Here is a 14,163-nt window from a genome sequence, read left to right as displayed (position 1 = left end):
ATGGTTGGGACAGTCCGAGACTGAATCAGCAAATATTCTGGTTTGGAGCAACTTTACTGTGTGTTTGCTATGCTTGTCTATGCAGCACACACTATCATACTCTAAATGAGCAAATGGCAGTATTTAACAGGTTGATTTATTGTGTGTTTTTTTGACATGGCCTTTGTCTTTATCATTTGATAATCCTCTTGTAATGACTTATTAGCAAACATTTTTTTTATAAAGTAATCCATGAGTAGGCCCTGACAGAAAATAAACCATGGAGAAAGCTATTCTTGACATAGTGTGGAAATCGTATCCATGGCTATAGGTAATAGTTGAAACTTTAATGGAAATACTGAGTGCAATTTCCTGTTGTTGACATGACCCAGGTGGGAGGCGCAGCCCCTAGTCAGTCTTAGTACAGTGGTTCAATATTAACCAGGTGGTTCAATGTAACAGAAAGTGGGGGGTTTCAATGACTACTGGATTTTGAGGGGGTGAGAAGGTTTGGTGATGTCCTAGGTTTTGCAAGGAGTTCTGTCTTAACCATCCGCAACAATGGGTCGAATACCCGCAACTCTCATTTTCACTCTAATATTTTCTTCTACTCTTCAGATCACCCTTTGTGAAAATGGTAAGATACCAGTTATTTGCCAGCCCTGAAAGCTTAAAAGCAAGCTTCAAAATATATATATATATATTCTGAAAATGTATACTCCTTAAATTGTTACTCCTTGATGTGAATTAGGCTATTTGTCAGTTATAATTTCACTAAACAATAGGTTGAGTTATCAAATATTTGTTTATAGTATTTCTTAACAGCAAGGAGGCCTCACAGGTTTTTATCCGTGCTAAACGGGCAAATTCCTTCCTTGAGGAGTTGAAACCTGGGAACTTGGAACGGGAGTGCATCGAGGAGATCTGTGACCATGAAGAAGCCCGTGAAGTCTTTGAAAAGCCTGACAAGACGGTGAGAATGTCTGGCTTGTTCGATTGAAGTATCATGCAAAGCACATTAATATTCATCTTGGTATACTGGTAACTAAATCATGAGCTTTCTGTTTACCTGGGTAACACTATGTTTATTTGTGTAATAAAGTATGATTAGAGTATTTTTCCCCAAATAACTGTCTAAATTCATCTTTCTTAATTTAGAAGGCATTTTGGGCCACCTATTTGGGTAAGTATTTGTTTTTTATTCGTTATTACATGTGTTTTCTATCAAAACCTTATCCATGGAATATGCAATCATCAGTCAGAACACCCAATGTAAATAGATGGTATTGAACCAGAACAAAGTGCAACTGAGATGTGAGTCGACTTGTTTGAGGAACAGGCTTTAGCCCCAGTGTCGGTGACCCCACACGTTTTGCTCTTCCCACACATGCTATGCTCTTTATGCTTAAAAAACAAACATTAATATCAGCTTTGGCAATTATAAGCAAGTAGAGTCAAGTATTTCCTCATGTTTTCTAATTCTTGCTCTGTCTTCTTCACAGCTTGCAAAGGCACTTCACTGCTGAGAGTCAAGGACAGTATACAAAAATTGAGAGGGTGTATTGATGCCAGTGGTAATAATTATGGCCTGATTACACTGCACATTTCAAATACAGTGGCTTGCGAAAGTATTCACCCCCTTTGGTATTTTTCCTATTTTGTTGCCTTACAATCTGGAATTAAAATAGATTTGTGGGGGATTTGTATCATTTGATTTACACAACATTGCCTACCACTTTGAAGATACAAGAAATAAGACAAAAAAAACAACTTGAGCGTGCATAACTATTCACCCCCCCAAAGTCAATACTTTGAAGACCCACCTTTTGCAGCAATTACAGCTGCAAGTCTCTTGGCGTGTCTATAAGCTTGGGCACATCTAGCCATTGGAATTTTTGCCCATTCTTCAAGGCAAAACTGCTGCAGCTCCTTCAAGTTGGATGGGTTCTGCTGGTGCACAGCAATCTTTAAGTCATACCACAGATTCTCAATTGGATTGAGGTCTGGGCTTTGACTAGGCCATTCCAAGACATTTAAATGTTTCCCCTTAAACTACCCGAGTGTTGCTTTAGCAAAATGCTTAGGGTCATTGTCCTGCTGGAAGGTGAACCTCCATCCCAGTCTCAAATCTCTGGAAGACTGAAACAGGTTTCCCTCAAGAATTACCATGTATTTAGCACCATCCTAAAACTCTGACCAGTTTCCCAGTCCCTGTCGATGAAAAACATCCCCACATGGTGTTCTTGGGGTGATGAGAGGTGTTGGGACTGCCTGGCCAGACATAGCGTTTTCCTTGATGGCCAAAAAGCTCAATTTTAGTCATATCTGACCAGAGTACCTACTTCCATATGTTTAGGGAGTCTCCCACATGCCTTTTGGTGAACACCAAACGTGTTTGCTTATTTTATTTTTTAAGAAAAGGCATTTTTTCTGGCCACTTTTCCGTAAAGCCCAGCTCTGTGGAGTGTACGGCTTAAAGTGGTCCTATGGACAGACACTCCAATCTCCGCTGTGGAGCATTGCAGCTCCTTCACGGTTATCTTTGGTCTCTTTGTTGTCACTCTGATAAATGCCCCCCTTCCTATTTTTATTGTTTTTTTTGTCATTTCACTTCACCAATTTGGACTATTTAGTGTATGTCCATTACATGAAATAAAAATACAAATCTATTTATGTTACAGGTTGTAATTCAACAAAATAGGTAAAAGGCCAAGGGGGATGAATACTTTTGCATGTTAATGTTTGTGTTGAAATCAGCTAAAAAGTGTGAGGAATCTACCAGGAAAATGTTATAATGTAAAGATACATTTTTTTGAGCAGGACATCCTGTTTCTCAAATATTATGTGGGCCTGCATCTTACAGGGGAGTGCTCAGTGGGCAATGGTGTGAACTACAACGGTACCATCTCCACTACTTCCTCAGGAAAAACATGCCAGTACTGGCGCAGTAACTTCCCACACAGAATTACGTATGTATTATTGACCCCATAACATGAGGAACGTAATTTCAAAGTTGTTCCATTCGTGATGTGTTGTTGCTGAGGGGTAAACATCTCTTCTTAGGGAGTTCAATACTTCGCTGGATGAGACCCTGTATGAGAACTATTGCAGGAACCCAGACAAAACTCCTGAAGGACCTTGGTGCTTCACCAGGGATCCCACAGTCAGGAGAGAACAATGCACCGTCCCAAAATGTGGTATGATTTCACTACTTGCATAATAACCAACATTTGGTTGCATGTTGTTGCTGAGCTAGGTGTACTTTTACACTGACAATCGGTGGTTTATATGCCTCCTTGTTCAACAACAAAGTGCAGAGCATGTTGCTTGTTGCAATATGTCTTAGTGGTCCTCTATTGTGATTGTTTCCTTACAGGTGAGCCTTGGGTACCCCCAAAAGTATCTGATACAGTGGATAGGAAAGCCAAGTACACTAAGAAGGACTGCCTGGCCAACAATGGTTTGGATTATACAGGTGATCTCTCAGTTACCATGAATGGCAAAACGTGTCTGCCTTGGGCCTCTCCAAAGGCATTGTCACTCAGCAAAGGAAAGAATTTCATCCCAGAGGTCAAACTTGTGACGAACCACTGTAGAAACCCTGACGGAGATATGGAGGGACCCTGGTGCTATGTGGACCAGCATGGAAATACCACTGTGGACTACTGTGACCTTGAGATGTGTGGTGAGCTGTTTCAACACTTTTTCCCGTTTTAAATGATTCACTTAAAATATTAGGACACTGGGGGGAAAAAAAGGATATCTGACAAGTATCATAAATGCTCTTTACTGTGAGTGCTGGACTGTTGTTCTCTTTCAGATGACCCAATAGATAACTATGAGGAGGCGGCTGGCGGAAGGGAAAGGACAACACTCTCTGGGCCCAGACAATCCTTCTTCAGCCCTCGGAGCTTTGGCAGTGGAGAGCTGGGTAAGTAGTATAATTTTGGTTAGGATTTATTTTATTTTTTAACATAAAGTGTAAGGTACGGCAAACAGAGGAGTAAACAGTCTATTTCATGACTTTGTTTTCAGTGTGCGGAGAGCGACCCATGTTTGAGAAGATAAGTAAGAAGGATGGTAGAGAGCAAGAACTGATTGACTCCTACCAAGGAGGCCGTATTGTTAAAGGGATTGACGCAGAAGTGGCCAGTGCACCATGGTAATGAAATTAATAGATATTCAAAAACCACATGTATTCTATTGCATTTATGTAGGACTACTACTTAGGATCATGGTCGTCATGGGTGCGGGAAAGGAAGTTATCTGTGTGTCCGTCATTTAGAGGATGTGTTTTGGGGTTGTCGATGCATTGCCCAATTTAAAAGAATGGAGTGGCTACAGATCTGACTTTTCTGCACCTTTCTTCCAGACAGCCAAGGGCCCCCGAAGCTTTTGCGCATGCGAGGTCTTCTACTTTGCACACAGTCTCTGTTCTACTCATAGACAACAGGGCTACTCTGGCGAATGGTGCCCGTTTTAATAAAGTTAGATCAAAGCTGAATCGATGTCTTCAAGATCACATAATGATAGTAGCCTATTCTACATAGCATAACCAAATATAATAGCACAGTAACGTTACTCTAAGACCAAAAAACACCACCTAATTTCTTTTGATATTTTAGGATGATTGCGATCAAATTGTCTTTTCTTTCCTCATGTGGCCAAAACTCAAAAGCGCACCACTAGGCAAAATATGTGCTTTGATTGAAACACGACACAGGTTGGCTATACTACAGTTCTTTAACACCATCTGCTCTAAAATACACTCACTGTACATTCATTCAAAATAACACTGTAGGCTTCTTTGAAACGTTAGCCAAAAACTCAAGAAGATCTAAATGCTTATCCCCATGAATCTGATTGAGATCAAATGGTTGGTATGCAGATGCTGCATGGACGTTTCACCAGTAAAACATGAATAATTATCAATTCACGATTGACCGTGAGAAATGCACAAGGCCGGAAAAGTCAGATCCGCAGCCTCGGCCTAAAAAGAAAGGCACAGATGTCATTTGGCAGAAGAAAATGATGATACCTGTTATTCATGGATGCTTTGATGGTAGGCAGGTGATGTTGTACAAGAAAAGCCCACAGGAGCTGCTGTGTGGGGCCAGTCTAATCAGTGATGAGTGGATCCTCACTGCAGCCCACTGCATCCTCTATCCACCATGGAACAAAAACTTCACCATCAATGACATCCTGGTCCGCCTTGGCAAACATAACAGAGCTAAGTGAGTGGCCATCTCCTATTTTCCCATTTTATCTTTATTAAACAAGCGACACACATTGACTTTTGCACAGTTCAACAGTGAACTATGACATGCCATAAGACTTAAGACAAAACAATAATATAGCCATAGCAAAATATTCTTGGCTCATACCGTATTTCAACCTAATCCCAGGTTTGAGAAGGGCACAGAGAAGATTGTGGCTATTGATGAGATAATTGTCCACCCCAAGTACAACTGGAAGGAGAACCTGAACCGGGACATTGCTCTGCTGCACATGAGGAGGCCCATTACTTTCACAGATGAGATTCATCCTGTCTGTCTACCAACCAAGCAGGTTGCTAAGACGTAAGAGAGTTTAACGTAGCTAGCAGTAATTATCAAATATGAATTATTAACATTTCTGAGCTTTTTCCCTTACTAGCAATGGTAGCATCTTTTTTAAATTTCTCCTTCAAGACTGATGTTTGCTGGCTATAAAGGCCGTGTGACAGGCTGGGGGAACCTATATGAGACATGGAGTTCCTCCCCCAAGTCTCTACCCACAGTTCTCCAGCAGATCCATCTACCCATCGTTGAACAGGATATCTGCAGAGACTCTACCTCTATCCGCATCACTGACAATATGTTCTGTGCTGGTGAGTAGCAGTTCTCAGCTCTTATCTCAGTGTGGTAATTGCTGTATACTGCAGCTCAAGTCCATCCAATATGTTAATCAAAAGTGAATTGGTGACTTGATAAACAATTTGGTGAATCACAGGTGTTACCATTAGTATGATGCTTCCTAGCAATGCCAATGTACTTTTCAGGCTTCAAACAAGAGGAACAGAAAACTGGTGACGCTTGTGAAGGGGACAGCGGTGGTCCCTTTGTCATGAAGGTATACAACTAGAGAAACACAAACTTCACTCATTAAATATCTTGCATATCCCCCACTTTATTTGATATACTCATGAGAATGACTTATATCCTCATTCACAGAGCCCAGATGACAACCGTTGGTACCAGATCGGCATTGTGTCCTGGGGAGAAGGATGTGACAGGGATGGGAAATATGGATTCTACACCCATCTTTTCCGTATGAGACGGTGGATGAAGAAAGTTATTGACAAAACAGGCGGCGATGACGATGATTGATTGTTATTTCTTCTCATTTTTCTCTACATGCAAAGGAAACTGATGTAATATTGGAAATAAACACGCGTTCCTGATCATGATCTGCTTGTTATTACTCGTAGACTCAGCAATAATACTTTTTACAGAAATTAATCAAAACTAAATTCAGATCTGAGACTGCCACTAGAATTCTGCATGTTGTTACACAAGGTTTTCCATACGTTGTTTTGATACAGATCTAATGTAAAAGTAAAAAGTAAAAGCAAGCACCGCTGGAGAGCTATCAGACAGGAAGTTTGGAACCTGCTATCATTAATCAAAGCTAAGCCTAGTTCACTCAGCACTTTGCCCCTGTCTCGTTTCGGAGTCAGAAATAGTGGGGGCCTAGACAAGGAGAGCTCTCCACCCACGGAACGAAAACCGGATGTTTGTGACTTGTGAAGCAAGCAGCTGTCACTGACCTAGCTAACGTTGGTAGCCTAGCGAGATAACAACTTATAGCAAGCCTTTCAGCGGGGATCAATTTCACAGCTTTTACGGTAAATCCACCAATTTAATGATTTAGGTTTGAATGAATCAATGTATTTTGCGTGTTCTATAGCTAGCTAGGACATACACGTCAGACGAGCTCATTTGGATTAGCCTCATATAACCGAGGATTAGCCTCGTTAACGTTAGCCTAACCAGCCGAGGCGAATGGTAACGTACTGTACCGTGCTAGCTGACAAGGCAGTTAGCTAAACTATTGTTAAGTAGCTAGCTAACCACCGTTAAACAGGTTAGCTGCTGCTGGTAGTTGACGCGTTAGCTAGCTAACGTTTGTTTTAATCTATCGATATTTGTAAAACATTGAGTAGCTAGGTTACCTACTACTGTAACGTTACCGTCCGGCGTTAGCTAACGTTTATTTATTTATATATATATAGACATCGCAGCGTAATGGGGCATACGTTAAATAGCTAACTAGTTAACTAGAGGAGTCGGGACAAATTGCAGCCTTGTTTTGGGTAACGTTAGATAGCTAACGTTAGCTGTTTCTCTAAGACACGAATCACCTTATTTCGGTAGCTAAACTATATGGCAGTTGCAGTGTTTCGCAATATATCATATTTTGGTTAGTTTATCTACTATAGATGTATACAATTATTGCACTTTGCCTGAATGCAGTTCTCCTCACGTGGACTGCGCATACATTAATGTGTTTCTGACTCCAGTCGTGATATTTTAAAGAACCAAAATGTCAGAGCATATTGCATCTCATAGCTGGGGAGGACTGTATTTGAGCCTTCCCACAAAACGAAGAACGGGTCACACAACAAGGCTGCTTCTTCAAACACAGCCCCTGTGGTGTTGTAAGATAAATTGGGTCATTTCATACCAAAATGTGTGTGTGTGAAATGTGTAGAACTTCCACAAACAAACCAGCCAATCAACTGTTGCTTCATTGCACAGACATGTCCTCAAATTATTACCAAATGCTAACCTGATTGCAGATGTGAATTAGGCCTTGTCTATTTTTCATTTAAGTTGGACTTTGAAAAGAGTGAAGGACAAAAGTTTATAGACTTATTTGTTTCATGCATTGTCCTTTCTGGCCCCATTTGAGTGGCTCTTCTGCAGTTATGATGTATCAGTACAGCTTTAAAGTATGTTTTTTTTGTGTGCCTAGGGTCCATTATAGCAGTGATAATTTATCACAAAGCACAATAGAAAAGGCATCTTTAAAAAAAATGTGCATCTGTGCCTGTTAAGCACTTGTTAGCTGTTTTATTTGTCTAAGTTAAGCTATAGGGAAGGGACTCTGAGGAAGATGCAAAAAAAGATCCTGAAAGATCCTGATCCCACTGCTGAGATAGCACCTTATCTCATTGCATTAGATGCGTTATGGATGGATGTTGATGAACACACTTGTTTCTGTGACAGGAGGCTGGCTGAGCACCTGACCAGATTTGTGGAGTCTCATAGTTCACCACCATGTCTTCAGACCTTCTGGTTGACCTCAATGATGACCTTGGTGTAGATGATCCCCCCAGCAATGCCCTGGACCAGCTCAAACTGTCTCCAATGGGGGACAAGCTGTGGCCCCCAGATGACTCCAGTATGAGCAAGTCAGGTAAGAACCTAAAGGCTATTAGAAGGACAGCTGGACCTCTCTGTGCTGTCAGATGTGGACAGTTGGGTAACAATGCAAAAAAATAAAAAATAACTTGCTGAAATTTGAGAATTGCTTAAAGAATTTCTATTGTTCTATAAGCCACCTAATCCTTTGAGTAAAACAAAATCTTGAGATCACTGTTTTAAAACGCCACATTCCTGGCAAAATGTTGGCCCTTGTAATATGATAATAATCAGCCTGTTGTAAGATCAGCTGAGTTTTTAGAAATGGAACATTGTTTTAGGGCTATCACTGTTATTTCCCTAAAAATCGTGTAGTTTTATGTAAATCTGTCATTTGTCCAAGGGAAGAGTAAAAGAGAGCCTTATTCACAGCCCAATGCAGTGAGCCTTTTGTTACTCGTGTCAACTTGATTGCATATTGCCCTCTGATGCAGTGTGCGTACATTAGTTATGCATTCTATTTGTAGGCACAGTCAAATTTCTGGTTAATTTCTGTTTTCACAGCAGATCTCCAGCCCCTTGTCTGATTGGAGGATGAGGACTGTGCCATTATTTGTGACTAATAGATGCATCTACAGCACCATGATTTAGAGTTTGAATTATTCTCAGAATCGTTATTAATGAACGGACGATTAAAGAGAAGGGTGCAAGGGTTCATCTTATGAGATACCAAACGAAGCGCACACTGTCTGACGACGCCTCGAGCAACTGCATGTTAGTGACTTACTCTGTGAGAAGGACTTTGGTTTACTAAGTACACAATGCAGTCGTGTGTGTGTGTGTAGGGTAGCCTGTAAAATGCAATGTTTCGACCAACTAATTATTTTGGTATGCATCGAGAAGAGGCTCAAAGTGTGTTCGCAAACTCATTCTAAGAGTGCCTGAGCAGTGAGCAAGTACTGTCTGTGACGGGGCAGAACCGAAACATTGAGTTGTGAAATTCTGAGCACTCTGCCCTCGAAGATATGAGCTAGTGATATACGCGTGACGTGGTTGAATGTGTCCCCTTTCCTGTCAACAGAGACGGACATATCCAAGCGGTTGGGGGAGGGGTCACACCTATCCTGGGACCACCCATACTATGATATTGCCAGGCATCAGATTGTCGAAGTAGCAGGTAAGAACTTTGTCTCTACATGTGTAGCTTATCTGACCTCGATTTCCTGTTCAGTCTTGAATCCAGTTGACACTGTTTCCTCTCTCACTCTGCTGTCAAGGTGATGATAACTTTGGCAGGAAGGTGATTGTCTTCAACGCCTGTCGGATGCCCCCCCACCACGAACTGGACCACCACAAGCTACTGATGTGGGTGTTGTTGTTTTGAGATTACTGAGACATTTTCATCCTGCCATATGTCTAATAAATAGCTTCTTGTTGTGCTTTGATTCCCCCGCTGCTAGTCAAGTCGGTAGTCGTTGTGTTTTCATAAGTGATATGGATTGACTTCTCAACTATCATACTATCATCCAGGTACCTGAAGGCTACCCTAGACCAGTATGTTGAGAGCGACTACACCCTCATCTACTTCCATAATGGCCTCACCAGTGAGAACAAGCCATCTCTCAGCTGGCTGAGAGACGCCTACAGAGAATTTGACCGGAAGTGAGTCCCACCCTACCTCCAGCCAGACACTGGAGACCATAGTCGCAAAGCACATTTTTATCGTTTTTTCACCTATGAATGATGATGCACTCCATTTCACTCGAGATCTGAAAACTAATGCCAAAGAGGAAGTGGACTTTGCCCTCACCCATATTTATGTCTATGAAAAGTACCATGTGCTTTATTTGTACTTATGGCTTGACTTCTCAAACAAGTGAACCGATTCATGTTGACTTTTGCTGACTGCTCTGCTTTCTTCAGGTACAAGAAGAACATCAAGGCACTGTACATTGTCCATCCCACCATCTTCATCAAGACTCTTCTCATCCTCTTCAAGCCTCTCATCAGGTTAGCATTCTAGCACCGGGAGATGCTCTTTATTCCTTTCAACTGTAAAGTGTTTGCCATGTGTGATGGAGTCTCCTTTCTTGTCTAGCTTCAAGTTTGGACGAAAGATCAACTACATCAACTACCTGAGTGAACTGGAGGACGTTGTTAAGTGTGAGCAGCTAGTGATACCCACCCGGGTGCGAGAGTAAGAACATTTTTACACACGTTTCATGTAACTACTGTATCTCAACACTGCCAATGAATTGGTCACGCTTGCGTAAAGGATGTCTATTTGTGATATCTGACTAGTTTATTAAGTGCATTTACTTTGCTTTCTCACACCCAAACCGTTAGCTATGATGAAAAAATCAGAGCCTCACTGAAACCATCAGTTCAGGCCCAGATGTCCCCCCCTCGCAGTCCACCACTACCCAATCAACAGTTTGGAGTCTCCTTGCCAATGTAGGTAGTTGGATGAGGGCTGTTTTTTATTTGACTCTACTTCCTCAATATCCGACCTTGACGTTACATACGTAAGATGTTTCTAAGATTTTCATTTTCTTTTGTTGTTGATTTGTCAAGGCTAAGAGCGAGAAGTTCTGACAACGAAGCAGTTCCATTGGTGATGCGAGACACCGTGGCCTTCTTAATGGAACAAGGTAAGCACCATTCTTGCATATTTTTACCAGTGGTCATTTTTCTTGATGATGGGTTAAACTTTTTGTTGAGTCTTTGTTCTGATGTTCAGTTTTTTAGACAATTTCATGGATACTGGACATGGATTCAGTATTTGACTTGCAAAACAAGGCTAATTCTGCTATTTGATTCTGTTTTACAAAAGGTTTTTGTTTTCATGGTTTCTCCCTTTATCTGTCCTGTCTTAGGTCTTGAAATTGAGGGGATATTCCGGCGGTCAGCCAACGTGACGCTCGTCAAGGATGTTCAGCACAGATATAACTCGGGTGAGGCATTTGCACTCATTACTCTTAAACGAATGTCTAAAAATAATATCCGTTCATGTAATCAGTTCATGAAGTCCCTGGGTAGACCTCATTTATCTCTTTGGCTGTAGCTGTGGGATTTGTATGGCTCTGTGATTGTGTGTGTCTGTGGCTGCAGGTGAGGAGGTGAGTTTTTCCCAGATGGAGGACGTTCACCTGGCAGCTGTCATCCTCAAGACATTCCTCAGAGAACTACCAGAGCCCCTCCTCACATACCAGCTCTACAATGACATTGTCAACTTCCACAGTAAGTCTGAGGAACTCTCTCTTATCCTCCACACAGTATATGGGGATATATTTTTTATGTTTGTTGCTAAAGCTGTCAATTTGTTTTTGTAGGTCATAATCCTGAGAGGATAGTTCTAAGTCATAGCCACGTAACGTTAAGGGTCTATTTTATGCTCATTCCTCAGATGTTGACAGCAGTGCCAAAGTGACTGCGATCCAGAACATGCTGGCAATGCTCCCCGAGGAGAACTATACCTCCCTGAAGTTCCTCATTGAGTTCCTGGTGCAGGTATGTTTGCTGTCGTATCATATCCCCAGCTGAATACTTATCAGAAGCTCGGGCAAACATTCCTGTTTTGTCTTTGGACGCCTGTTGTTCTCTGGTTCTGTCTAAATAAGCATCATTCTGGGCATTTAGTACTGCCCGGTGACACTGTAAATTAACCAGTGAGTCGTTTTCTTATTGATATTCTACAAACATGCATGCTTGCCCATGTAGGTGTCCGCACAGAGTGAGATCAACAAGATGAACAACACCAACCTGGCAGTGGTGTTCGGACCCAACCTACTATGGGGACAAGACGCTGCCATGACACTCAGTGCCATCGGCCCCATCAATAACTTCACCAGAACTCTGTTGGACCAACACTACGAGGTCTTTTCCCCCTAAGACATCTCCTGTACAGCTATCTCTAACCACGCCTCATTCATGTTTAAATCCCCATCTCTGACCCCGTCTCTGTATTGGTCTAGTACAGTGTAACTGTGTCTCTCCCAGTGTCCCCTAATAGTGTTGCCAAATGCATGTGTGTACTGTGACTGAGGACACAGAGAGAGGAAAAAGACAGGGGAGACGAACCATTGAAGATGCCAAAAGTCGGGTTAGAAGTCCGGTATGAAGGAGGCTTTAATGTCTCCGCCAGATATCTTATCACTCAGGAGAAGTTCAACACAGTGTACATGATTTGGTACTTTAAAACAATTGGAATAACCGAAACCAGTTCACATCTGTTCTGGTTTGAATCATATCAAATATTTATTTTGATGGTACAGATTTCAGAGAACATTTATGCAATGTTTTGTATCTGGGGAGCAAGATATATTTCATATTAATTTACTTGGTATGTCAAGTCCTATTTGCATTGGAACAAATCATTTTCGAATTTCATAAATGATCGGTCGCTGCAGTCAGTGAGCCAGTGTACTCTAAATTCTATCGGGAGTTTATATTTTGCCACAACTTGTTTAAGAATCATGGTTATGTGTAAAGCTACAGAGTATATAGCTAAATAAAACCATGTGTATTTACGTTTTTTTTTGGGGGGGGGTCACATATCGCCTTACTTTTTAAATGTTTACTCATCTTACAAAACATACTGGTATCCCCTTTAAACATTTCCAGCAAGCCTTTGTTCCTTTCTGCTGCATTACTTTTGATCATTTTGTACAGGTCAACTATAAAATAAACTATTCTTAATCATGTAACTTCTACATTTCATGTTAAGCCTGATTAGCTTACTCAATGCAGGACAGTCTTTTCATGACACATATTCTACTTTCATTTGTGTATTATTACTCTACTTACAGCAGCAATTCCTTGAACATCAACATCCCTCTTTAAAGACTGATGGCTAGTGTCATTGCTGGCAAAATATCTTTCTGTAGCCTTAGTCAGTAAGGGGTATTAGAAGGGCTTCTAATCATGGATAGACTGAAATGCTGTGTACTTACAGACCCGGGGGCTCTCGGGCTCTGCTGTATTTCATTTGTTTACTGTATGTTAACTGTTAGGCGAGCTGTTTCTCTGCCTTATTTTGCTCATTTTATTGACGTCCGTTGCATTTTGTTCAATACTAAATTCAACTCAACCAAAGAATTATGGTTGCATTTAGATAATTGTTTACCTTAACATTTTTTCCATTTGCAATGGCCAAACTTTTGGGGGTACAGCTCCTGTGCTTTGTAATCCTGAATGACTTTGTAATGAACATATCCTGAACGAGAACTGTGCTAATGTAAAGACTGAATAAGTAAGAGTTCTGTTGTGCTTCGATGTTTTGTCTATTATTAAAATGTATTTGTTTACGGTGTATGAAAACTTCCTGGTCATGTCAATTAAACAATTGCATTGACATGCGGATCAGTGGCTTAGTAGAGCCTTTACAACCCCATTTTGCATCTGTGTGCCTTAAGGAAACAAACAGGCGAGGAACCAACTCCAGTCATATCTCGTTAAAAAAATTGTGCCCGTTTGTCCACCTTTTATTGTACTGTTTATCTGTATTGTCAAATAGTATTTCCTGGTTGCTAGTGAAAATGAAATTTTTCGTTGAGTATTTTACTGCAATCATTTTTTATATGTTGTGAATATAAAGTATAAATAAAAGGTGATGGTTAAAAGTGCCTTCATTTGATTTATTCAGATGTGTGGAGGGGCGTACTCATGTGACGAGTATTGATGCTCTATTGTATTTTAAAAGCTTCAAGAAGGACGATGAATACGATCCCTCGTGTTGTGCTGGTATAAATCACAAACGACCACAATCAGAAATATATAG

The 14,163-nt window shown here is 41.1% G+C and overlaps 2 protein-coding genes across 2 annotated transcripts; both read left to right on the top strand.

The window, feature by feature from the left end:
• Positions 1 to 404: 404 nt before the first annotated feature.
• Positions 405 to 6,427, top strand: LOC115113496 (prothrombin-like). Its single transcript, XM_029641248.2, has 14 exons — positions 405 to 616; positions 792 to 952; positions 1,138 to 1,162; positions 1,482 to 1,553; positions 2,843 to 2,948; positions 3,043 to 3,176; positions 3,356 to 3,664; positions 3,800 to 3,910; positions 4,015 to 4,141; positions 5,046 to 5,213; positions 5,385 to 5,558; positions 5,670 to 5,848; positions 6,020 to 6,090; positions 6,192 to 6,427. The coding sequence occupies exons 1-14, from the start codon at positions 541 to 543 to the stop codon at positions 6,345 to 6,347; spliced, it is 1,869 nt and encodes a 622-aa protein (XP_029497108.1). The 5' UTR covers positions 405 to 540; the 3' UTR covers positions 6,348 to 6,427.
• Positions 6,428 to 6,675: 248 nt separating this feature from the next.
• On the top strand, positions 6,676 to 14,008 carry LOC115113498 (rho GTPase-activating protein 1). The gene is made up of 13 exons (XM_029641253.2): positions 6,676 to 6,865; positions 8,250 to 8,439; positions 9,466 to 9,561; positions 9,662 to 9,749; positions 9,915 to 10,046; positions 10,308 to 10,394; positions 10,483 to 10,581; positions 10,731 to 10,838; positions 10,959 to 11,035; positions 11,261 to 11,338; positions 11,496 to 11,624; positions 11,791 to 11,894; positions 12,105 to 14,008. Exons 2-13 carry the CDS (start codon positions 8,301 to 8,303, stop codon positions 12,273 to 12,275), a joined length of 1,308 nt encoding a protein of 435 aa, XP_029497113.1. The 5' UTR covers positions 6,676 to 6,865; positions 8,250 to 8,300; the 3' UTR covers positions 12,276 to 14,008.
• The last annotated feature ends 155 nt before the right edge of the window (positions 14,009 to 14,163 follow it).

This window comes from Oncorhynchus nerka, linkage group LG28 (assembly GCF_034236695.1).
Source record: "Oncorhynchus nerka isolate Pitt River linkage group LG28, Oner_Uvic_2.0, whole genome shotgun sequence".
NCBI classification, from domain to species: domain Eukaryota; kingdom Metazoa; phylum Chordata; class Actinopteri; order Salmoniformes; family Salmonidae; genus Oncorhynchus; species Oncorhynchus nerka.
This window is presented reverse-complemented; position numbering and strand designations above follow the sequence as displayed.

Bases quoted from the DNA above. Each gene is read 5' to 3' on its own strand.
- LOC115113496 (XM_029641248.2), top strand. From the start codon at position 541: ATGGGTCGAATACCCGCAACTCTCATTTTCACTCTAATATTTTCTTCT. The intron at 953-1,137 runs GTGAGAATGTCT...TTCTTAATTTAG, and splicing joins TTGAAAAGCCTGACAAGACG to AAGGCATTTTGGGCCACCTA. The intron at 4,142-5,045 runs GTAATGAAATTA...CTTTGATGGTAG, and splicing joins GAAGTGGCCAGTGCACCATG to GCAGGTGATGTTGTACAAGA.
- LOC115113498 (XM_029641253.2), top strand. From the start codon at position 8,301: ATGTCTTCAGACCTTCTGGTTGACCTCAATGATGACCTTGGTGTAGAT. The intron at 9,750-9,914 runs GTGGGTGTTGTT...ACTATCATCCAG, and splicing joins GACCACCACAAGCTACTGAT to GTACCTGAAGGCTACCCTAG. The intron at 11,036-11,260 runs GTAAGCACCATT...GTCCTGTCTTAG, and splicing joins GGCCTTCTTAATGGAACAAG to GTCTTGAAATTGAGGGGATA.